At 38.5% G+C, this 26657-nt stretch overlaps 1 protein-coding gene across 1 annotated transcript in view; it reads left to right on the plus strand.

The window, feature by feature from the left end:
• The first annotated feature begins 5059 nt into the window (after nucleotides 1–5059).
• LOC133612691 (neuroplastin-like) overlaps nucleotides 5060–26657 on the plus strand; it is a 29711-nt gene continuing 8113 nt past the window's right edge. Inside the window, exons 1-5 of the mRNA XM_072913902.1 lie at nucleotides 5060–5459; nucleotides 8863–9037; nucleotides 9147–9241; nucleotides 11735–11868; nucleotides 17148–17421. Of these exons, the coding sequence (XP_072770003.1) occupies nucleotides 5075–5459; nucleotides 8863–9037; nucleotides 9147–9241; nucleotides 11735–11868; nucleotides 17148–17421 (1063 nt within the window). The 5' untranslated portion in view covers nucleotides 5060–5074. The remainder of the gene's footprint in view (nucleotides 5460–8862; nucleotides 9038–9146; nucleotides 9242–11734; nucleotides 11869–17147; nucleotides 17422–26657) is intronic.

Consider the following 26657-nt stretch of genomic DNA (forward strand, 5'->3'; position numbering starts at 1 on the left):
AAGTCAAGGCCTGCGGGCCGGATCTGGAATTAATAAATGATCTATGGCCCCGGGATGATATTTGATTAGTATTAGAAGCAGCCCGCAGGCCACAGCTGCCTGCTGCTGTTTTGCACGCACCGATACTCCATCAGTGTTGGCTCTAGGAATTTTCAAAACAGGGTCCCAGGGACCCCATCAAGTCATAAAAATGGGGTCCCACAGTACATTTTTGGGGTTCCACTTTTTTGTAAGCGTTTTGAAAACAAATGATAAATGTATTCATTTTCCTGTTATATCTCACATTCTATATTGTGTTTTGGAAAAAGGTTGTCATAAACGTTACTTAATTCATAAAAAAAAAAAATACAAAAGAAAACACATTTTTATGCATACGGAAATGTATTCAGTTATAAACATTGATTCACTTTCTTCTTTCCTTCTTGGATCTAAACTTTACCGCTGCCGGTATTTTTTTCTATATTTTTATTTTAATGTGAAAAACCGTCCGACCGGAACTTTCTAAAAACTAAAGTTCCTTGGGTGAATAATCCATTGGCAGCTTTGGGGTACCTTGAATGGCTGCCAGCATCAGTACAACGCTTACTCCAATCAGCAGGTGTTCTGTTATCATGATTCCGAATAGGTTGATATCGTCAACGTCCTCGACTGAAAAGGTCAACAGGCAATAGTCTGTCGTGTGTGGAGCAACAACCGTTCCGACAGGTTTTCCTGAACCCGAGATAATGTCAATTTTGTTGAGAGGCAAGTTTATCAATTCCATTGTTTAGATTTGGGAGAGCAGTGCAAAAGAGGCAACAAGAAAGTTAAACAAGACAGGACGAGACAAAAGAGGCAAGCAGGGGAGGCATACAGATGGGAGGGGGTACGACCGTCTTTGCCAAGAGCCAAAATGAAGATTGACTCATAATGCTCGTTAAGAAAAAGGGGGTGAAACCCAGCGTCTTTTCGTGTAGTTCTAGCCATTTTCGGGTCTGAATTAACTGTCAAAGTGTACTAAGTTGTCGGAATACGTCATCGTCCTTCCATTATCCAGGTGAGAGGCATGGTTTCTGATCCACAATAAAGTTTGGCGAGCCAAAAAATGAGGAAGCAGCTGATCAGTTGATCATGTCAACATTGGCACACAAGCTTGTGATCACGTGGCTGCTATAAATAGTTTGTCTGCGTTAGCACTTATAATAACAATATCACTCATACTTGGTTAATATTCAAGTCACGACATGTAAATGGAGTATTGCTGGCGCTTTTTGGATGGTTATTTAGTGGGACGAATAGAGGACCTCCCATTGGCTTCGCTGTAAGCAGACTTTTATTTACGTTTATTTACTAGTTAGAATGCATTGAAAAAAATACATCCGTCGAAATGTCTGTCATAATGATTGAACAATAGGCAAAATTCCCCCCAAAAATGCAGTTCCTCCTTTTAAATTATTGCCATGTGTTGCAAGCTACTCCCGATTTTGCACAGTCACAATTTTTCTGATGTAATTGAGATTGGGATTTTTTTTCGGGACATTTCTTTTCTCACACACACACACATATGCACACACACTATGTTCAGGGCCATGCACTTACGTTTGAAAGAAATCACGTGTTTATTTTTTAGTAGAATTATTTTTAGACACTTTTGTCTTTTTCTGCTTTGAAGACTTTCAATGGTCTTTGTGCCATTCTCGATAATAGATCAAGGAAGGACAGTTTTGACGGGGGACTTTATTAGTATAAGGAATAAAATACATCAAGACAAAAACAAAGCATGTTTGCTCAATTGACAGTACATTCATGCATGTAATAAAGACAAGTTAAAAAAAAAAAATCCATCCATTCATCCATTTCTACCGCTTGTCCCTTTTGCGGTTGCGGGGTGGCTGGAGTAAATGATTTAATTTGATCCCTCCTCTCCTCTCCTCTCCTCTCCTCTGGGGGTAGAATTAGGGCAGCGCAGCCAACTGACCCTGGTTGGCTAGGCTCGTGTCGGCTGTCATGCCAGTGAGTCCTTAAGTGAAATGGCAGTGATGCATGCAGCCTCTCAAGTACAATAAAAAAAATCATCCTTATAAATTAGATTGCCTGTTATTGTAAATTGAGATCTTGTTTTAACAAACAAAAGCCCACACCCCTGAATCAAGTATGAAATTAATTAGCCCACTCCCCTGAATCAAGTATGACTCTTAATAGTAACAAATCAAACAGAAATACAATATAACTGTCTAAAAGTTACTTTTCCACCAAGCAGTAGAGTTGTTTGGCTTGTGTACTTTTGCCGTACCTGATTATCGATATACCTGACTCGTACCTGCTTTTCAGCGTTGGTATGTACACAAAGTCAAAACATCATAGTGTGTAATTAGCAATGAAGCCATCAGAAAATATAAACATGAAATATAATTTTGTACTGTGCTGACAGTATCTCCACACAATTGACCCAAACTAAATAAACTCTTCTCTGTATCCTAATCCACAGTGCTTATTTTTCATGGCAGTTTTTTGTTTTCTTCATTTGCATTGAAGCCGCAATTATCTGTAGACCAATCAATTAACAGTACTGTAGTTTTATTCCCCAAATAACTTTTTTATAAACAAACATGGCATTACAATGTGTGATAAATCAGTGCAATCACAATACATCAATGGGGGCAATAGAAAATTATACATAACAAAAAAAAAATCTGCTATGAACAAGAGGATAGAATCAACGCTATTGGTCAAATATGCAAACACACAAGGAATTTAACTTGGTACTTGGGTTTTTGTTCAATGCAAGAAATTTAGGCCTGGGCAATATGGCCTAAAAATAAAATCTCTGTTCTGTTTCACAATTCATTCGATTCACCATTCATCTTTTTAGAGAAACCAATGAATACAAATGACAATGATAATTTAGCTTTTGAATTGATCAAAAACTAGTTGTTTGAAATGACACTGCATACAGTGCATTTTACTATTTGCAAAATTCTAATTTGTATAATGTTCTTTTTAGAACAGATATAAACACTGATGATAGTATCAGGCGGTCCGACACTTCAAACTCTCTGAGCACTTTCCACAGGACTTCCCGAGGGACAAATACCTTCTCCAAGTCTACATAATGCATGTAGACTGATTGAGCATTACAATTAAACATTTTTTAAATCCAAACCAGGCATTTCAAATGTAGATATAAATCTGATCTTGCATGTATCCGATACAACTGCAGTCTGAACGATCGGGTTGCATTCATCCGACCAATACGTCATGAAAAAGCGATACATGTCAAAGTTCTTCGCCAAAACAAACGGCCACAAAAATGAATAGACAAAAGAGCAGAAAATGACGTTTTAGAACTCTCGTTAATAATCCACCACTAATGGCTTTGACTGCTTGCCCACATGCTTGGGAATCGACGCTGAACCAAGTAGCGCTTCCTTCCTTAATCCCCTACATTTCGTTTAAGAAAATGTTGATTTCGGTTGAAGAAAATCCTTTAAATTGCCACAAATGCGGCAGGACTGAGACCTACTAGAATCTGAGCCGTGTTTGCTTCGTAAACACAATACAGCGCATGTGACTTAATGATGTCATGTGCTTATGCGGTTCAGTTTAGGGACCCATTCCATTCACGTTAAAAGAAAAACGTTTTGATTTTACATAAATCACCACATACAATTTTAGCATTTTACAAAAATTCTGAATTAGGCATTGTACCCTGCACTGTGAACATATTTCTAGGTACTTGAGAAAAGTACATGTTTGGTTGTTTTTATATCATCAAAACAAAATGTACCCATGTTGTCCAGTATGTTAAGTCTACGCCTCAAAAACTCTTTGAATGGACATATTGTTTGGTTTTAAAATTGAGTTTACACAGTACTGTAGTTGTAGTACATGAGCATACAAAACATACATACAGCGACCAATGCCACAAGAAAGATGTACTTAAAAACGGGACAATATGATACAATATTAAAAATGCATAATATGGATATACCGTATTTTTCGGACTATAAGTCGCAGTTTTTTCATAGTTTGGCCGGGCTCCAGTGCGACTTGTATGTTTTTTTCGTTTTTTATTATGCATTTTCGCAGGTGCGATTTATACTCCAAAAAATACGGTACTTTGACTACATTTCTAAGGGTGGATTACAGATCAAATAACCAATTTAAGTGTCACAATTTCTTTCTGAAGGTTCAGAGCTCTTGTTGTAATGTTGCCAGGAGTTGTTAATGTAGGTCTACTTTCCATAGCTGATATTTTAGTCTTTAGACATCAATTTGTTGCAGCTGAAACAACATTGCACTAGTAGTGTACTACATTCATTGATTATTATTCCCATGCCTAATGTCAACTGTACACAAGGAAACAAATCAGTGCTACTTGGTAGAAACCGGGTTAAACGCGTGACGTCACACTGTGTATTCATATGAACACACATCTCTCCGAAGTGGCTGAGATGGCTGTCCGTCTTGCTACTTTGTTTCTGTGAAGTATTTCTATGGAAACAGGAGAGGAGAGGAGGGTCTTTAACCATGCACCCACACACTCCCCAGAGACCCGGAGAAGCGGCTTCATTAAATCACCTTTCAATTTCATGTACTGTACGTGCCACAGTGCCTATAGACCGCTCCTTTGACAGCGTCCCCATTGCTTCCCTGTGGGCACCCCGCCGCTATTATGGCGTTTACCTCTGAGATGTCTCATTAATGGCACACTTACCTATTGTTGGCTGTGGATTACTGAACAATCATTGATTTTCCCAACGCTATAGCAGACGATGGGGTTTATGAGCAATGACAATGTTATTCAGAGGATTTTTGAATAGGAATTCTGCCCCAATTATGCCATTATTGAACGTGAGCACAGCCTTCCTGGGTCCTCCCAGCTGAATTTAATTAAATGATTCCAGGAATAGCACTCATGGCTCCAGCCATTGTAAATTTAACTTGGTTCTCTGGTACACGTGTTGACCTTGACTGTTTGATGTTGAATTCACGATTTTGCATATGTATGTGAATGTGTGTTTTGTTTTGATTATAATTTTTTTCATGTTCCTCATTTATGTCCTCCACCTCTTTTCTTTTTCTGGGCTTATCCATGGGCATGCTTCCCCCTTCTAAACTGCTACTGCTAGCGGGCTTCGTGAAATCACCACTCTCTGAAACCAAGCTCACCGGAGACACCTTTGAGCTGTACTGTGATGTCGTGGGTAACCCCACCCCTGAAATCCAGTGGTGGTACTCGGAGATTAACCGAGCCGATTCCTTCAGGCAGCTGTGGGACGGCGCCCGTAAGCGGCGGGTGTCCATCAACACGGTCTATGGTGTCAATGCGGTTAGCATGCTGGGAGTCTCACATCTGACGCTGGACGATATTGGGACATACGAGTGCAGAGCCAGTAATGACCTGCGACGTAACGACCTGCACCTAAATCCCGCCATCACCTGGATCCGAGCGCAGGCCACAGTAACAGTGCTGCAGAGTGAGTGGTCAGTGTAGTGTAAATGTCCTCCCACTCCTGATAGAAACCAAATGTAGGTCCTGTGTGATTCAGCCTCCCCTCGAAAACCCCTTCACGGGACCATTATCTCCCTTTGTTAGTGTTGTCATCCCTTGTAGAGTGAGGAAAACTGGACTCATGTTCTTTTTCAAGGAGAGATCAATTGTGTTGTGCAACTCGTGTCCCCATAGAGCCCAAATCATCTTCCCCACTTTATTGTTCCCTGTTTTGGTCTTTTCTTTACCTGTTTTTTATAATCATTCCTGTTGCTTACTGTCAATTTGTGTTTAAATTTGCTCGAATTTGTAGGCCTATATAGTTCGTTTAATGTTTAATGAGACAATGATAATTTGAAAATATCGTTAAGGTAAATCTATATCTATACACAAATGACACACACAAACAAAACTCAAAACCTTTTGTAAAGTGTAGTTTATGGGTCAAAGCTGGAGCTCGGGGTAAGAGGCCTGGCCTTACTGTCAATCAATTACATGGCACAAATATACAACCACACTCACATTTTCACCTGTAGATAATTTAGTCTCCAATCGACATCCATCTAAGGAAGTCAGAAAACCAGAAGTAAGTCCATACAACAGGGTTTTCCAACTGGTGGCTCTGGGGTCAAATCCATATCGCCCCCAGAGTTCAGTTCAGGACTTAAGAAACAAACCTTTTTGCAGCAAATTTCTAAAAACTCTATGGAGTGCTCCTGTTCTATAGAAGAACTTGGACCACTGTAAAGACATTGCAGATCCTTGCATTGACATTGCTAGCAAATATAGAACACTGGGGTCCAAACTTGTGATTTATATAACTGAGGAGTTCCTCAAGGCACCCCTTTAAGTCTTCTCCTTATTAGAAGTTACGTTATGTAACCACGCTGTTGCTGGAGCTTGTTTACTTCAGATGCAGTCAGTAGTTATTTTGTTCAACTCCCTTAGTTACATTAGTAGTGTTCCTCAAGGTTCCATTTTAGATCCTATCTTTTTCATCATTTGTTGTTTTTGATTAATGTTCGTATGTTTTTTATATGTCATTATGAATTTGCACTAAATTAGTTTGCTTGCAATTTCATTGTACAATGACAATAAAGATATATTCTATTCTATTCTATTCTATTCTATTTGTGCTATTCAACAGTTAAAAAACTTGAGAGATTGACAGTTTTGCAGCAGATCCTTAAAAACACTAGAGTGCTGTCATAGAGATGATATTTGACTAGCTTTTGCCGAAGTCCTTAAAAAAAGCATAACCCTCCTTTAACTCTGTCAAAATAAATATACCAAAATCAAATGTCTACTGTAAGTTCAAAACAATTTAGTTGAATATCCCTATCATACAAGCATGGGGAGAACATATAAGAAGGTCAGAGCCCAGATTTGAACCCAGAAGAAGCAGACGTGATATAATGTTGTACCCCATTACACAACTGATACAACAAAATACCGTATTTGCAGCTAGCTGGTTCTTGTTGTGCAGTCTAGTGACGGCATGTCAGTCCAGTAAATGTAAACACACCTGAAACATCCATCCATCCATCCATCCATCCATCCGTCTTCTTTGGGTCGCGGGGGCAGCAGCTTAAGCAAGGAAGCCAAGACTTCCCTCTCCCCAGCCACTTCGTCCAGCTCCTCCCGGGGGATCCCGAGGCATTCCCAGGCCAGCCGGGAGAGATAGTCTTCCCAGCTTGTCCTGGGTCTTCCCCGTGGCCTCCTACCGGTCGGACGTGCCCGAAACACCTTCCTAGGGAGGCGTTCGGGTGGCATGCTGACCAGATGCCCGAACCACCTCATCTGGCTCCTCTCGATGTGGAGGAGCAGCGGCTTTACTTTGAGCTCCCCCCGGATGACAGAGCTTCTCACCCTATCTCTAAGGGAGAGCCCCGCCACCCGGCGGAGGAAACTCATTTCGGCCGCTTGTACCCGTGATCTTGTCCTTTCGGTCATAACCCAAAGCTCATGACCATAGGTGAGGATGGGAACGTAGATCGACCGGTAAATCGAGAGCTTTGTCTTCCGGCTCAGCTCCTTCTTCACCACAACGGATCGATACAGCGTCCGCATTACTGAAGACGCCGCACCGATCCGCCTGTCGATCTCACGATCCACTCTTCCCCCACTCGTGAACAAGACTCCGAGGTACTTGAACTCCTCCACTTGAGGCAAGATCTTCTCCCCAACCCGGAGATGGCACTCCACCCTTTTCCAAGAGAGAACCATGGACTCGGACTTGGAGGTGCTGATTCCCATCCCAGTCGCTTCACACTCTACTGCGAGCCGATCCAGTGAGAGCTGAAGATCTTGGCCAGAGGAAGCTATCAGGACCACATCATCTGCAAATAGCAGAGACCTAATCCTGCAGCCACCAAACCAGATACCCTCAACGCCCTGACTGCGCCTAGAAATTCTGTACATAAAGGTTATGAACAGAATCGGTGACAAAGGGCAGCCTTGGCGGAGTCCAACCCTTACTGGAAACGGGTCCGACTTACTGCCGGCAATGCGGACCAAGCTTTGACACTGATTATACAGGAAGCGAACCGCCACAATAAGACAGTCCGTTACCCCATACTCTCTGAGCACTCCCCACAGGACCTCCCGGGGTACAAGGTCGAACGCCTTCTCCAAGTCCACAAAGCACATGTAGACTGGTTGGGCAAACTCCCATGCACCCTCAAGGACCCTGCCGAGAGTATAGAGCTGGTCCACAGTTCCACGACCAGGACGAAAACCACACTGTTCCTCCTGAATCCGAGGTTCGACAGAAACAATGAATAGTAATATAGTAGTTTAAAACCTAAACAAAGATGGTTTAAAATAGTATTGTATGTGTGTAGACATGAAATGGGTGCATCCTATGTGGTGAGTAGGCACGCACATTAAGCGGTTCACCAGTGTCTACATTTACAAACAAGATAATCAGGATTAAACAGAATACAAACGCTCAAATCAGGATTTTTCAGCATTAAGCGGACTAAGTAGCATTGTGGTCTTTATCTCTGAGCTACTCTTCGAAGCCACTTGATTACAGCTCTAACATACAGACTACAGAAGCTACATTGAATTGTTTTTTTCAATTTACCTAAATTACCTTTTATATTTGTTAGCCTTGATTTGTAGGTTTGAATTCACCCCGCACCCTGCTTTCTTTTAACACTGCGCATTTTACCCACATTTGTCCCTGCCATATAGTCAATATGTCAAACAGTATCTTTGAACTGCATAAGCGTGTCTTTTTCATGTCTCATTTTAATTCTGCACAAAATGACTGCACCGTGCGGTCTGCTTGTGAAGCCTCAACCACATTCTTTCTAACACCATCATAGCCCACATTCCCACACACATCACACATCTGCAAAGGCTAATGGATGTCTTTCTTCCAGAGCCATCAATCGCTGCTTCTGAGCACACTTCTCTTCCCGTGGAAGGCCACAGTCCTCCTTTTGCTCTTCAGTGCAACCTGACCAGCAGCGACAATCCGCTCCTGGATAGCTACTGGATGAAAAATGGGGAGGAGATCCCAGAAACCCACAGTCCAAATAGGAATACCGAGTACAAGTAAGCGACTCCGCTTAGTCCCTTGGAAATTAAATATGTTGGTACGCCTGCATATGCTAAATAAGATAGTTTAACGTGGGTTCACTTAAGGTGTGCTTCTGGTCTGCAGGCTGAAAAAACCAAGAGGAGACGATGCCGGTGTTTATATGTGCGTCTTCACCTTTGAGATGTCTCCTGCCGCCAACACCACCATTGAAGTTAAAGGTTGGTGTTTACTCGTGAAGCGCAGGCCTCCATGTCTTCTTTTATAAGGTCACATTATATACATTGTCAATAAAACTGGTTTGGGTTATATAGCCTCATCAACGTGTAAGTTTTTTTTGTCTTAGCTGCTCTTGGGCAGCCGCCGCCCTTGACACCTCCAACCAGTGGCCAGCTCAGTGGCAGCAGATGGTGTCTTGTTTGTGTGATGCATAGGGATTACGCCTCCACCCCAGAGTCTAGTTGCTGTCGCGCACACATTGTTCTGGAGGAAAATTAGCACATTATCACAGCAAAAATGTATTCCAAAGACTTATTTATATTGTTATTATTATTCTTGTAATTGCGTACAGACTGTGGGGCTCAAAAGGCCACATGATTTTGCAATGCATTGTGGGGACTGGGTAGATATACTTGTTGGATAAAAGCTTTGTTTACAATGTGAAAGCGAGCAACAAACTGGATTCTTTCTTTTTTTCTTTAGTTTATTTCGAACATGAACACACTTACATCATAATACATCACACAATTTCATATCATTTAATTTTACATCATGCCCGAAAAGGAGTAGGAAGAAGCTAAGCTTATTTAATCCTACCCCTTTCTCACTTCAAGCGTTTACAAATATATAGAATCATTTACTGACCTTTTATATAATAAAATAACATCTATGAATTAGTATACAACAGTTTTGTAATATGTAATTAATTAATTAATTCAGCCATTATTAACATACTGAGATACTTTCAACCTTATTTTCAATAAGGTTGAAAGTATTTCTCATAATTCTTCTTTTTTGTACTCTGTAAGCACTATTATTTTGAACAACCTCTTAAACTGGATCATATCAGTACAATTTTTAACTTCTTTACTTAATCCATTCCATAATTTAATTCCACATACTGATATGCTAAAAGTTCTAAGTGTTGTACGTGCATATAAATGTTTTAAATTATTTTTTCCTCTAAGGTTATATTTCTCCTCTTTAGTTGAGAAGAATTGTTGTACATTCTTTGGTAGCAGGTTATAGTTTGCTTTGTACATCATTTTAGCTGTTTGCAATTTTACCAAATCACCAAACTTGAATATTTCTGACTTAATAAATAAAGGGTTTGTGTGTTCTCTATATCCAACATTATGTATTATTCTAACTGATCTTTTTTGTAACACGGTTAGCGAATGTAGCGCACATTTGTAGTTATTTCCCCATATTTCTGCACAATAACTCAGATATGGTAACACTAGCGAGTAGTAGAGAATATGCAGTGATTTTTGGCCCAGGACATATTTTGCTTTATTCATTATTGAAATGTTTTTTGCCACCTTATGTTGTATGTTTTGTATATGAGATTTCCAGTTCATTTGATCATCTATTAATACTCCCAAAAATCTAGTTTCTTTTACCCTTTCTATGTCTACTTCGTCTATTTGTATTTGTGTATGATGCTCTTTTCTACTATTACCAAATAGCATTATTTTAGTTTTACTGAGATTCAAAGATAGTCTGTTTTTGTCAAACCATCTTTTTAATTTGTTCATTTCTTCTGTTATTATTTGTATTATCTTCTGTGTGCTCTCTCCTGAACAGAAAGCAGTTGTGTCGTCTGCAAATAAAACCAACTTTAAGTCCTTCGTAACCTTACAAATGTCGTTTATATAAAGATTGAACAATCTTGGTCCCAGTATTGACCCCTGGGGTACACCACAGGATATATCTAGCCGTGTTGACATATTTTCACCCATATTTACATATTGCTTCCTGTTGGTTAAATAACTTCTTACCCAATTCAATACCAAACCTCTGATGCCATATCGTTCTAATTTTTGTATTAAAATATCATGATTAATTGTGTCAAATGCTTTTGTTAAGTCCATGAATACTGCGGCCGCACATTCTTTACCATCTATTAAATCGATTAAAATGGATCGTAGAAAAACAAGGGACCGTACCGAGACTAACCGTACCCTATTCCAAAGGCTCGCTACCTGTAAAAAATATTTTAAAATGGTGGAATTGACTTATATGGACGAGAAGATTTGAATTGAGTAAAAGTGCGGCCAAACTTATATTTTGTCAACAGAGAATGCAAAGTCCTCATTGTCTTTTGTTCATATTGTGCGTAATCTACGATATTCTAAAAGATAAGAATGTAGATCTTGTCAAACTATAATATGTTTGTTTTGCTTCATCCTGCTGCATCTATTCAGTAAGAAAGGCCGTTTCTGTTTATTTAATCTGCAGCAGATCGTATCTTCCTTGTCTTTAGAGTAGCTACTAGGCCAGACAATGCTCTCGCTGTGCATCATTTACTGAAGTATTGGCCCTCTCTGAATTTGAGTCAAAATGCTTTAAGTAGATTTTTAGTCTTCCCCACAAGAGTTGGGCGCCACTAATTAATGAACCTATGTGTAACACTGATTTTGTCAAATCTTACTAATTAACAAAGGTGAAGGTGATATTGATGGTGGTTTGATGTTTGATATTTTTTCTTTTAGCTGCTCCTGAGATTACAGGCCACAAACGTAGTGAGAATAGGAACGAGGGCCAGCGTGCTTTGCTCTACTGTAAATCGGTGGGCTACCCTCATCCCTCCTGGACCTGGCGCAAACTTGACAACGGCATTTATAGGGTATGATATATACATTTATATATACATATATGTATATAAATGTGTGTGTGTGTGTGTGTGTGTGTGTGTGTGTGTGTGTGTATACTGTTACTATTTCTATTTTCTATATCAGTGAGAAGTTACTCATCAGAAGCAATTTCTTGTGCTTGATAAGTAAGAAACCAGACGTCATGTAGTATTACAAGTAAAAAATAGGAATGTTTGGTCTAGGGATGTCCCGATGCAGGTTTTTGCACTTCCGATCTGATACCGATATTGTTTTTGCACTTCCGATCCGATACCGATACTGACCGATACCGATACTGATCGATACTGGCCTATCCGAGCATGTATTAAAGTTTAAAGTTATTTAGCCTATTTAGTTGTCAGAATCATGTTGAAAAGGGTTTTAGTACTCTTGATAACAACTAGCCAGCTGAATTAGGGGAGTTTGAATAATACACAATGGTTGGTAACAAGAAACTGACCTGTTTATTCAAGGATAAACACAAAATAGACAAAATTATACATGACAAACAGAAATGGCATCATTGAACTAGGGCTGGGCGATATGGCCTTTTTTTTTTTAAATTGCGATATGTTTAGGCCATGTCACGATACACCATATATATGTGGATATTTGGCCTTAGCCTTGAATGAACACTTGATGCATATAATCACAGCAGTATGATGATTCTATGTGTACATTAAAACATTCTTCTTCATACTGCATTAATATATGCTACTTTTAAACTTTCATGCAGAGAAGGAAATCACAACTAAAAAAATCACTATTTTTTATTATACGGTGTTGATCTGGAAATGTTTGCCTCTGCATTTTGATGGTGTGGGCGTGTGGCACCGAATGGAGATAAGCGTCTCGACAGACGTTACAATATTTGAACAATGATGACGAAAACTGTTTTCTCTGTCGTGTCCGTGTGTCGAAAATTGTTATGCGCTTATTTTTTTTTTTTGATTTTGTGCGTGGCATAGATTTGCCGTGCGCAATTGCACAGGCGCGCACCTTAGCGGCTGCGCTAGCATCACAGCTAACGTTAGCCATGCTGCTACCTCTCTGCTCGGGGAGGACGTATACGTATGTGACGTATGACGTGACAGTATGTGACGTGTGTAAGAAGGTGCGCTGTCTGTGAGAGGGAGACACAGGAAAGAGTGAGAAGAGCCTGTCGTGTAATGCCAGCAGCTAAAAGCAACTGCGTGAGAATCCACAGCCCTGTGGATGTGTTGAAGGTGTGCTGGAAAATGCGGAACGGAAATTAGGTAGCAGCAGAAAAGTGGAATGTATTATTTAAATCGGTGCGTTGGAAAACACGGACCGGAGTTTAAAAAAAAAAAACTGAATCTGGATCGGCATTTTCCCATGCCTTGCCGATACTCATTTTTTGGCAAATATCGGTGGCCGATCCGATCCAAATATCGGATCGGGACATCCCTAGTTTGGTCGATATTTACAGTATATCAGCATACCGTCTCAAACTGCACGTGCTCCAGAGAGAAAGCTTGCTGCTAGTATGTCTGTGGTATGACATGATTTCCAAGTTTGTCCTTGGGAATACATATATACAGTGGGGCAAAAAAGTATTTAGTCAGCCCCCGATTGTGTAAGTTCTCCCACTTAAAATGATGACAGAGGTCTGTAATTTTTATTATAGGTACACTTCAACTGTGAGAGACAGAATGTGAAGAAAAAAATCCAGGAATTCACATTGTAGGAATTTTAAAGAATTTATTTGTAAATTATGGTGGAAAATAAGTATTTGGTCACTTCAAACAAGGAAGATCTCTGGCTCTCACAGACCTGTAACTTCTTCTTTAAAAAGCTCTTCTGTCCTCCACTTGTTACCTGTATTAATGGCACCTGTTTGAACTCCTTATCTGTATAAAAGACACCTGTCCACAGCCTCAAACAGTCAGACTCCAAACTCCACTATGGCCAAGACCAAAGAGCTGTCGAAGGACACCAGGAAAAGAATTGTAGACCTGCACCAGACTGTGAAGAGTGAATCTACAATAGGCAAGCAGCTTGGTGTGAAAAAGTCAACTGTGGGAGCAATTATCAGAAAATGGAAGACATACAAGACCACTAATAATCTCCCTCAATCTGGGGCTCCACGCAAGATCTCATCCCGTGGGGTCAAAATGATAATGAGAACGGTGAGCAAAAATCCCAGAACAACACGGGGGGACCTGGTCAATGACCTACAGAGAGCTGGGACCAAAGTAACAAAGGTTACCATCAGTAACACACTATGCCGACAGGGAATCAAATCCTGCAGTGGCAGACGTGTCCCCCTGCTTAAGCCAGTGCATGTCCAGGCCCGTCTGAAGTTTGCCAGAGAGCACATGGATGATACAGCAGAGGATTGGGAGAATGTCATGTGGTCAGATGAAACCAAAATAGAACTTTTTGGTATAAACTCAACTCCTCGTGTTTGGAGGAAGAAGAATACTGAGTTGCATCCCAAGAACACCATACCTACTGTGAAGCATGGGGGTGGAAACATCATGCTTTGGGGCTGTTTTTCTGCTAAGGGGACAGGCCGACTGATCCGTGTTAAGGAAAGAATGAATGGGGGGCCATGTATCGTGAGATTTTGAGCCAAAACCTCCTTCCATCAGTGAGAGCTTTGAAGATGAAACGTGGCTGGGTCTTCCAGCATGACAATGATCCCAAACACACCGCCCGGGCAACGAAGGAGTGGCTCCGTAAGAAGCATTTGAAAGTCCTGGAGTGGCCTAGCCAGTCTCCAGACTTCAACCCCATAGAAAATCTGTGGAGGGAGTTGAAAGTCTGTGTTGCTCGGCGACAGCCCCAAAACATCACTGCTCTCGAGAAGATCTGCATGGAGGAATGGGCCAAAATACCAGCTACTGTGTGTGCAAACCTGGTAAAGACCTATAGTAATCGTTTGACCTCTGTTATTGCCAACAAAGGTTATATTACAAAGTATTGAGTAGAATTTTTCTTATTGACCAAATACTTATTTTCCACCATAATTTACAAATAAATTATTTAAAAATCCTACAATATGAATTCCTGGATTTTTTTTTCACATTCTGTCTCTCACAGTTGAAGTGTACCTATGATGAAAATTACAGACCTCTGACATCATTTTAAGTGGGAGAACTTGCACAATCGTGGCTGACTAAATACTTTTTTGCCCCACTGTACAATTTGCAGTGAGTGTACATTGTTGGTTATTAAGTGAGGTGTGAGTAAGGCGACTCCCTTCAATACACATCTAATATCACACCTCAGGCAGAATCATTAAGAGTCATGCCGCGTTTATGCAGAAAAATGCTGTAATCATCAGAAACAACTGGCGGTATTGAGCAGAACTACTCAGCCACACCCAGTTAAAATAGAGACAAGAGACAACATGGATAAGGCAAAATAAGCTTTGAGAAAATGCATGTCTACCTGTAACAGCGTCTGATAAATGTTTCTTCTGCTTCACGTCATCTATTTTGTGTAGATGTCTGTCAGATCCTGTCAAGCATATAGACCCAAACATTCAAAACTGTCGGATTTCTAACACCAGCTTCTAATTTAAGTGTTCGTATTAGTACTGGAACATAATCTGAGGGAACACTGTACATGGTTTCATACCTTGTACGTTACTTTGTTCTTATACAAATGTTAGTGCCACATACAAATGCAAAGTACAGGCCAAACGTTTGGACACACCTTCTCATTCAATGCATTTTCTTTATTTTCATGACTATTTATATTGTAGATTGTCACTGAATGCATCAAAACTATGAATGAACACATGTGGAGTTATGAAAGACATGTTTTATATTCTAGTTTCTTCAAAATAGCCACCCTTTGCTCTGATTACTGCTTTGCACACTCTTGGCATGCTCTCGATGAGCTTCAAGAGGTAGTCACCTGAAATGGTTTTCACTGCACAGGTGTACTTAAAGCTCATCGAGAGAATGCCGAGAGTGTGCAAAGCAGTAATCAGAGCTAAGGGTGGCTATTTTAAAAGAAACTACACCTTTTTTTGTTAAGTACATAACTCCACATGTGTTCATTCATAGTTTTGATGCCTTCAGTGACAATCTACAATGTAAATAGTCACGAAAATAAAGAAAACTGAAAAATGGAATGAGGTGTGTCCAAACTTTTGGCCTGTACTGTACGTCTTTAAACATTTTAGTTATCAATATTACTATAATTATATTCCTATTCTTATAAGATTAACCCGTTGATAGTAGAACATGTTATTTTACTTGACTATTTCTCATCATTTTTTTAAGACACTGGCACTTATTGTACAATTTACATAGCAGTATTTGACTATTTGCCTTGGTTTGCAATTTGCACAAACAGTGTTTGTTTGTTAAATGCATCCAGTGGTATCACAGTAAAAGGAGGATAATGTGTTCATTCATGACACCACATGGTTTGATGGAATAGAAGCTGGATCTACCAGTATTGGTATTGGCCAATATCAGTAAGTAAGCCAACATCTGACATCCCAACACAGGACTTTAAAATTATGTTCAAATCTAAAATTCTGTGGCAAAATAATGTGTTTACAGCTGACATTTGTGCTGCAAAACTGAAGCTTGTATTATTTTGAAACCGAACGTAATATTCAATTTTTTCAATTTGATATTGCTGTTGGGGTATTGTTGGTAGAATAAAAAAAATAAAAAAAGTGTAACCAATGCTTACCTGTTCCAGATAACATAGGTGTATAATAAATCAATGTGACATTTTACTTTCATCCACCAACATAAAAAACCTTAAACCATTGCTGCCAGTACGACTGCTGATACTTTTTATTAATTCATTTTTTAAGCTGTCCTATCCAGCCATGTGGGCAAATATTGTTGGAAGATGAGAAAAGATAACAGGGGGGTTGTGTGTGAGAGGGAGAGAGAGAGATTTTAAAAGCCATAGTTGTTAAATAGTTTAGTTTATTATTTATTTGGTCAGTGGTCAACAAAATAAACAAACAGTTTTACATCCATAAATTGTACAGACCGAAAGGGTTTAGGCTGAAGTTGAGCCTAACTCTATAAACAATCTCAAATACAAGATGTAGTAAAACCAGGAGACATCGGGCTCTGATCTTGAGCTTCATAGAAATCAAAAGCCAAGCAGTGTTTTGTAGTTTGTCTCCAAATTCTGTACCGAAAATTAACCAAACTGTAAAACCGTTGTATGTACTGAAAATTGATTATGGCGTACCATTACACCTCTAGTATGAACACTCCAGCAAACTCAATTGCATATGGTGAACTTCTCGATTTGCTCCCCACAGGAAATTGACAACTCATCCGGGCGCTTCTTCATCAACAGCAAAGACAATTACACCGAGCTCAGCATTGACAGCCTGGACATTAACCTGGACCCAGGGGAGTACCAGTGTAATGCCACCAACTTGATTGGCAGCAGCGATGAGAGCTCCATGCTTAGAGTCCGCAGCCATTTGGCACCCTTGTGGCCTCTTTTGGGGGTTTTGGCCGAGATCATCATCCTGGTCGTCATCATCGTTGTTTATGAGAAGCGCAAGAAGCCTGAGGATTTACAAGACGGTGAGTTACTAATATTTTGGAGCTCTTTTCAAACATAGTTATTTTTTCCACTCTCTTAAATACTTTTTGATTGATTTCCGTCACAATAAAATCCACAATTTTTGAAATATTTTGCTAACAATTCAAAATAAACCAAGAGATTATAATCAGGAATGTGCCTTGAAAATCAAAAATCAGTAAAAAAAAAAAAAGAAAAAAGTATGCAATCGCTATTGCTGATTAATGCTTTTTAATGCCGATCGCCTCTCACTGACACTATTTATTTTTAGTCTCATGGCTGCTAGTGGCTAACGGCTAATTATGTATCTCTATTCAGTGTGGAGCTGCTCCTCTAAGATAATAATCAAATATAAATGTTAAAGTGTCATTATCAGGTATCATTATCGCTGGAGGACAAGGCTAAACATGTTAAACACAGAGAGCACGCCAGGAGCAGGCATGCTAATAGCTAAGCTAGCTTGAAACAATCAATCAATCAATGTTTACTTATATAGCCCTAAATCACCAGTGTCTCAAAGGGCTGCACAAGCCATAACGACATCCTCGGCTCAGATCCCACATCAGGGCATGGAAAAACTCAACCCAATGGGACAATGGGTCCACCTTGGAGAGGACCGCAGATGTGGGGACCCCCCCACTGGGCGACCAGTGCAATGGACGTCGAGTGGATCTAGCATAATATTGTGAGACTCCAGTCCATAGTGGATCTAACATAATAGTGAGAGTCCAGTCCATAGTGGGGCCAGCTGGAGACCATCCCGAGCGGAGACAGGTCAAAGAAACAACACCAGAAACGAGTTCTTGGTAAACTTTAAAGGGGAACTGCACTTTTTTTTGCAATTTACCCTATTGTTTACAATCCTTATGAGAGACAAGAAGAGAGTTTTTTATTTTTTTGCATTCTAACATGTAAAAATTGTTTCGTCTCATGGGAGCAATCAATTCTACCTCCTAAATTACTTTAAAAATGCATTCAAATACAGTCAACAGTACTTCATTTACATTCCGTAACCTGTATAATAACCAAGCTGTTGTAATATTATTATTGTAAGAGCGAACACTGAGGAACTCTTTTTCTAGCGTAGCAACACATCAGTGTGCTTCGGTATTAGCCGTAAAAGCTAACTACGGCAAGAGATAAGTTAGCTTCTACGTCAGCACGAAACACGTTTGAGTTTGTATTGCACAACACTGCGATAGATCAGTACTGACTGAAAAACATGAGCAATCATATTACAGTATCTGTAAAGTATAAGCCCACATTTCAGCTGAGCTAGCCAGAGAGCGTATGTACTGTAGTTGTACTAAAACTCATTGCGTGCTGTGTGTATTGTGATCAATATAAAGTGTGACTCACTCGTTTGACAGTTGTTTGTCGGGTCCAGCTAGCCCGGGACATTTCCTGTTGATTATGGTGGGTAAGCAATCCATTTATGTCGAAATAGCTTGTCTCCAAAATCCAAATTTGCAGCTTCGAGTGACTTTCACCTCACTCTATTGGCTTCTGTCTGCTCTAACGTTTCACCCTCTTCTTTGTGCTCGCTTCTATAACCAGTAGTTCATCCCCAATATATTTAACTTCAAAAATATAAAGTTTGTCCAAAAATAGTCGTCTTTGTTGTCTGTTACCAAGTCTGCCATGATTAAAAGCCTGCGTGTTTGATTCCGGAAGTAGGAACACAAGTTGTTGCCAGAAGTCAGACGTGCGATATGGAAATAGAAATCAATGCGCGGAAGAAATTATTAAAACGATAAAAACACAGTAAATATTGAACATATCACAAATTGTTGTGATCCTGTCTGTTACTACATTATATATACACTTGCAGTGTGTATATAAAACGTTGGAGGGTTTTAGCCTCATCTTTTTATCATCTTTAAAATCCTAAAAAAGAAGACGTTTGGTCTTGTCCCTCATGATTGTGAATATACATACAAAGTGAGATATGTCAAGTCTTTATTTTGTTATAATTTTGATGTTTGTGGCTTACAGCTTTTGAAAACCCCAAATTTTCTCAGATTTTGAATTCTGCTGTAAGCCATAATCATCAAAATTATATTAGAAGAAGGCTTGAAATATCTTAAGTTGCATGTTTTGAGCCTATGTCATATAATAGTTTCACCTTGGAAATCTGATTGCTGGAATAAACAAACCTTTGCACGATATTCACATTTTTGGAGTTTTACCTGTACATGATTGATACTAAGGTGACTAGGTCGATATTTTCATTTTATAATTTTTGTTCATGTTTGCACACTCAAGGAAGACTTCAAATGAGTACAGTAGTATATATGAGTTTTTACTTTTGTTCAGTTATTGTGTACTCTGACTTTATTTTGTTGAAGTTTAAATATTCTGCTGATATTGGTCAACTCTCAATAGCACTCACCATGAATACATTGAAACATTTACTGTTAATACATGTGATCAGTATCAATATTGGTATCAGCCAATGTCACCCATGGATGATTGGTATCGGAATCGGCAGCATAAAACCCCGGTGGTAACATCCCTAATTATAATATTCTTCAACCTACAGCATAAAGTCAGTTAGTGATGCGGAAATCCTGTGTGTTAGCATCAGGGGAAGGAGTGTTGCATTGGTTCCTTTCACAATGTAGCAAGCAGAGACTGGAAAATGTACAGGCTTGCACGCACTGCTGATAGAAGTGATGTTAGTCATGATAATGTGTGAGACTGCAGCGACTGTGCCGCAGTGAAGTTAGCGCACGCACAGTGAGGCAGGCAATTAGGATGCTCTCCACCGCACAAACGCACACAGTTTTTGAGGGAAGGAAGGCCGATGTGTGCTTTGTGTTGTGCAGACTCACCACACCATCAGAGTGCTTTGGTCATTGCTTCTCTACATATCACACCTGACACATCGCTGTGCCCGCATTCAATAATTCAGTCTGACGTGGTCCCACACTGTTTCCGTAGGTCACGCCTTGTCAGGACAATTCCCTGTATTTTATTAATGAGAAATGTGATCCATGTTGTGGAGATGGATGTTCTCAGTGATTAATAGTATTCCAGGGATTTGCTGAAAGCTCAAGCAGTAGAGACTTGTAATATTTAAAGCGGAACTGCACTTTTTTGGGGATTTTTGCCTATCGTTCACAATCTTTATGAGAGACAAGAACACACGTTTTTGTTTTTTTTCTGCATTCTGGTTTGTAAAAATCAGCTCATTCTAGGTGGTTAGCAATGCTACTAGTGCAGAGGTATCAAACTCAAGGCCCACGAGCCGGATCTGGCCCGTGACATAATTTTATCTGGCCCGCAAACACCTGGAAATATATGTCAATAAAGTACTTAATATTTTCTCACTAAATGTAATTTTTTTTAATTTTGACAGAAAAAAATATATGTACTGCTTGAAATTGCATGCCTTTTAAACTTTAATAGTATCCAATATTGCAACAAATATTACAGTATATTATTATACTTTCCAAACATCTTTTTGTCTAAATAGAAATACTTAACTTTACAGCAAACTACCCATCAAATTAATAAAAATGACAATACATTTTACGTTGTTCTTTACAGCATATTACTGTAAATTGAAAAAAACAACTACTGTTTTTTGCGTTAAAATTGTGTTGACTGAGCTGCCAGTTTTTGACTGTAAAATCAACGGTTGTTGTTTTTAACGGTGTCTTATTGTAATTGAAAAGACGGTACATTTGTTTTTACTAGGGATGTCTGATAATGGCTTTTTGCCGATATCTGATATTCCGATATTAACCAAACCCTTAATCGCCAATACCGATATCAACCGATACCGATATCAATCGATACCAATACATACAGTCGTGGAATTAACACATTATTATGCCTAATTTGGACAACCAGGTATGGTGATGATAAGGTCCTTTAAAAAAAAATAAAAATAAAATAAGATAAATTAATTAAAAACATTTTCTTGAATAAAAAAGAAAGTAAAACAATATAAAAACAGTTACATAGAAACTAGTAATTAATGAAAATGAGTAAAATTAACTGTTAAAGGTTAGTACTATTAGTGGACCAGCAGCACGCACAATCATGTGTGCTTACGGACTGTATCCCTGCAGACTGTATTGATATATATTGATATATAATGTAGGAACCAGAATATTAATAACAGAAAGAAACAACCCTTTTGTGTGAATGAGTGTGAATGAGTGGAGGGAGGTTTTTTGGTGGAGGGAGGTTTTTTGGGTTGGTGTACTAATTGTAAGTGTATCTTGTGTTTTTTATGTTGATTTAATTAAAAAACCAAAAAAAACGATGCCGATATTAAAAAAAACGATACCGATCATTTCCGATAATACATTTATCGGCCGATATTATCGGACATCTCTAGTTTTTACGGTAGAAAAACTGGCAGCTAAGTTGCCAGAATAAAAAAAGAACTTGTACTGTTTTTCCATTAACAATATAATGTTGTAAAAACCAATGTCAATTTAACACACAAATTCTGGCAACTGTAAAAAAAAACAACAAAAAAAACAGTGGTACTGTTTTTCCATTTACCATTTAGTTTTTACTATAATATGGCAGTCTACTTAAACCAATTTATATAATTATTAATGAAATCCAGGGGCAAATTCATACATTATTCACTGTTACAAGCGGCCCTCTGATGGCAGCCATAACTGCCATGTGGCCCTCAATGAAAACCATTTTGACATCCCTGTACTAATGGGAGCAATCCATTCTGTCAGTAAGTAAGTACATTTTATTTATAAAGCGCTTTTCACAGATAAAATCACAAAGCGCTGTACAAAACATAGGTGAAGTAAAACAACAATTCCATTAAAACAACAGGGGCAACACCATTAAAATGATACAAAGTGGATTAAAAATGATAGTTAAAAGGTGCATTAACTCAAAGCTTTACTAAAAAGAGAAGTTTTTCAAATGTTCCTTAAAAGTGTCATCACAGTCAAGACCACAGAGGGACTGGTGCAAGTTGTTCCAGAGTCTGGGAGCTATAGCCTGGAATGCCAGGTCTCCACGGGTTTTAAAATGAGTTTTTGGGATCTTTAGAAGACCCTGGCCTGAAGACCGGAGTCTGCGCCCTGAAGAGTAGGGGCATAACAAGTCAGTGATGTACAAAAAGTCAGGACTAAAATCTTAAACTCAATGTGGAATTTGACAGGAAGCCAATGAAGACTGGATAAATTGGGGCTGATATGGGCTGTTCTGGGTGCAGCGGTCAAAAGTCTGGCAGCTGCATTTCGTACCGTCTTTACGGTACTTGATTCTGCCACTAAATCCCTCTAAAAATTGCAATAAAGACGCTACATTTACATTCCATAACCTGCATAATAACCAAGCTATTGTAAGAGCAAACACCGAAGAACTGTTTTTCTAGCGTAGGAACACATCACTATGCTACGGTATGAAGAAAATATCTCTTGCAACAGCAGCTGAATCGCTTTTGAAATTGTAATGCAAACAAAATTCCAAAATGTGCAGTTCCACTTTAAAGCTGCAAATGCAAACCAAGGATTTTCTCATCCGACTGAGCCTTTCATAAGAATGATATTTTGCTGACATTTTATACTCATGAATTAGTATATTGTCACATGTTGCTGTGTGCAGCATGCAAAGAATGAGTGAGACATCTGACTCCTACTGTGACCAAACATGATCAGATGGTCATTAATGGTTCATTAGCGTCTGCAAATGTCTCAAGTCCTCTCACCAACTTTTTATATTCCTTTGAACCAAATGTAAATAACATAACCCATGCGTCTAAATAATTGCAGAAACTGTTAATAATTGATTTTCTAATTGCATTGCCTTAAATTAGGTCAGCTTGTGCTAAATATTTTATTGTTGTCATATCTTCCATATCCCCCTTTTCCCGTTTGCCCAACCTAATCGGTGTTTGTGGTAAGTGTGAGACTGCATGCTTCAGGACACTGTATTCTTACTCTATTTCAATTTTTGTTGCATTTAAATGCTTTTTTTATTTTGTGTTATTGTTGCAGCAGTGAAACAGCATGCAAACGACTCAAATTATCCCAATATGCTCTCATTTTTCCACACAAACTTACTGTTGGAGGACGATCATTGATTATACAAACACGTTTTGACTGTGCATGAAAGCAGGTCTTTTGCTATTTCTCTCAGTGTGTATGACATTTCTCATCTGTCCATGTAGTGTGGTGCTGCATTGAACTGCATTCTGTTCGTAGCATTATAAAACGTCCTAGTCCTGCTTGATTACACTAGGCAGCAATTTAATCTCATAAAACTGTGCAATGTGGACAAAATGCAAAACAAAACATCCTAATCAAATGCACTTGCTTTAATGATATGGGCAAAAAATGTTGGAACTTCTTCATCTTACTTGCATTGCTTATTTTGGTCTTCATTTCTGTTTATTTCCCCTTGCTGCTTCAGATGATGACCCAGTTGGACCAGTGTAAGTACGACATTTTTTTACTTTTACCATATTAAATGTATTACATACATTATTCACTATATTACAGGGTCTGTATTAGGGTTGTCCCAATACCAATATTTTGCTACCGGTACCAATATGTATTTTGATACCTTTCGATACTTTTCTAAATAAAGGGGAACCACAAAAATGGCATTATTGGCTTTATTTTAACAAAACATCTTACGGTACATTAAACATATGTTTATTATTGCAATTTTGTCCTTAAATAAAATAGTGCACATATGAGATAACATATGTAGTAACATATTGTGTCATTTATTATACTATTATTTTGTCCAAATTATTAAGGACAAGTGGTAGAAAATACATTATTTTACTTGTTCATTTACTGTTAATATCTGCTTATTTTCTGTTTTAACATGTTTTATCGACACTTCTGTTAAAATGTAATAATCACTTATTCTTCTGTTGTTTGATACTTTACTTTAGTTTTGGATGATACCACAAATTTAGGTATCGATCCGATACCAAGTAGTTACAAGATCATACATTGATCATATTCAAAGTCCTCATGTGTCCAGGGACATATTTCCTGAGTTGATGAATATAATATGACTTAAAAAGAAAAAAGATTTTGTGACGATAAAAATATTGATGTAATCATTGTAGTATCGACTAGATACGCTCTTGTACTTGGTATCATTACAGTGGCTGTCAGGTGTAGATCCGTCCCATTGGCATTTGTTTACATTCAGGCGCAGTAGCTTTTGTTAGCGGTGTAAACAAACGCCATAGTTGGCTCTTCACCTGACATCCACTGTAATGATATCAAGTACAAGAGCGTATCTAGTCGATACTACTTTTATTTCATCCATATTTTTTATAGTCACAAAATCTTACTTCCTTTTTAAAAAAAAAACTTGGACACATGAGAACTTAAATTTTGACCAATGTATGATCCTGTAACTACTTTGTATTGGATCGATACCTACATTTGTGGTATCATCCAAAACTAATGTAAAGTATCAAACAACAGAAGAATAAGTGATTACATTTGAACAGAATTGTAGATAGAACATGTTGAAACAGAAAATAAGCACATATTAACAGTAAATGAACAAGTAGATTAATACCGGTAATCAATTTTTACAGCTTGTCCTTTAATATTTTGACAAAATATTTGAATGATAAATGACACAATATGTTACTGCATACGTCAGCAGACTAATCAGGAGCCTTTGTTTGTTTACTTACTACTAAAAGACAAGTTGTCTAGTATGTTCACTATTTTATTTAAGGACTAAATTGCAATAATAAATACATGTTTAATGTACCCTAAGATTTGTTGTTAGAATAAAGCCAATAATTAGGGATGTCCAATAATGGCTTTTTGCCAATATCCGATATTCCGATATTGTCCAACTCTTTAATTACCGATACCGATATCAACCGATACCGATATCAACCGATATATGCATTTGTGGAATTAACACATTATTATGCCTAATTTGGACAACTAGGTATGGTGAAGATAAGGTACTTTAAAAAAAAAATTAATAAAATAAGATAAATAAATTAAAAACATTTTCTTGAATAAAAAAAGAAAGTAAAACAATATAAAAACAGTTACTTAGAAACTAGTAAATTTTGGTACCGGTACCAAAATATTATCGAGACAACCCTAGTTAGAACTATACGCTATTTTTCATTAGAAATGGCTACAGCGGAGGATGCATGTGCATGTAAGAGCCAGTCTGCCCCAATACAAGAGGATAGGGAAAAAGAAGGAACTTATTGACTATAACGGTGGAGTCACGCAAAGCTTTTCGGGAAAATATCTACCAAATATGGAGATTTCCGCTGATGGCACCAATTGGAAAAATGTCACAAGTTGGGCAAATTCGTTTGGAGGAAGTATGAAGGAAGGCACAATTGTTTTATAAATATCTCCGTAATGCCGCCATTGTATGATTTAAAATTTTTGGGACTTATGCAGATCCCAAATACACAAAAACAGCCACCAATAGTTAAAAAAAGTTAGTTTTGCATAATAGGTCCTCATTAAGTTGGTTCCACTTATGTTCTTATCAGGTTGTTTTATTGCCACCGATGTAGTTTAGCATTGTGAGACTCATGCGACATACCGTTGTACTTAGAGTAAGTCCACGGCACGCCTACAATCAGTGTCATATTTAAACCCAAAACCAAAGTAGATGGAAACGCAAGATCCTGATGGATGGTGGCGGATCTTCAATTTTAGATGCTTTGAAGGCATTAGCCATGTTGCAACAAGCTGGCTTTGCATTCAGCTTCTGTTTTAGCAGCATGGTCTGAAATGAATGTGGGTCTTGGAGCCATGCAGCAAGTGCAAACTCCAACAGTTTTTAATATTTGATGGCACGGCAATGTAAAGACGAGGACAAACATGTAGTTTCTCCTCAAACTGCTCTGCATTATTGATAAAAACCAGGAATAGCTTGTCTAGCTCTCTCCATACACCCATCGTTTGTAGACACAAAAGCCTTGTCTTAAATAAACAAGTAAATAACTGGCCCAAGTATCAAATAGTGGTATTTGAGAAAGTATTTGTGTGGTTTAAATACAAACTATCAGTTGCAGCCTATTAGATCTGCTTGCACTCTACCTATTTTGTGACAAAACGCTGTGTGGTGTACTGTAGTCAGGGATATTTGGATGATCATAGTGTTTTGTTATAATTAGGGTTGCAAAGGGGTGGAAAATTTCAGGTAAATTTCCAGAAACTTTCCGGAAATTTACCACGGGAAGTTAAGCTCTGGAAATTTGGAAATTTTGACCATTTTTTGATTATAA

The sequence above is a fragment of the Nerophis lumbriciformis genome, linkage group LG10 (genome assembly GCF_033978685.3).
Source record: "Nerophis lumbriciformis linkage group LG10, RoL_Nlum_v2.1, whole genome shotgun sequence".
Taxonomy (NCBI): Eukaryota; Metazoa; Chordata; class Actinopteri; order Syngnathiformes; family Syngnathidae; genus Nerophis; species Nerophis lumbriciformis.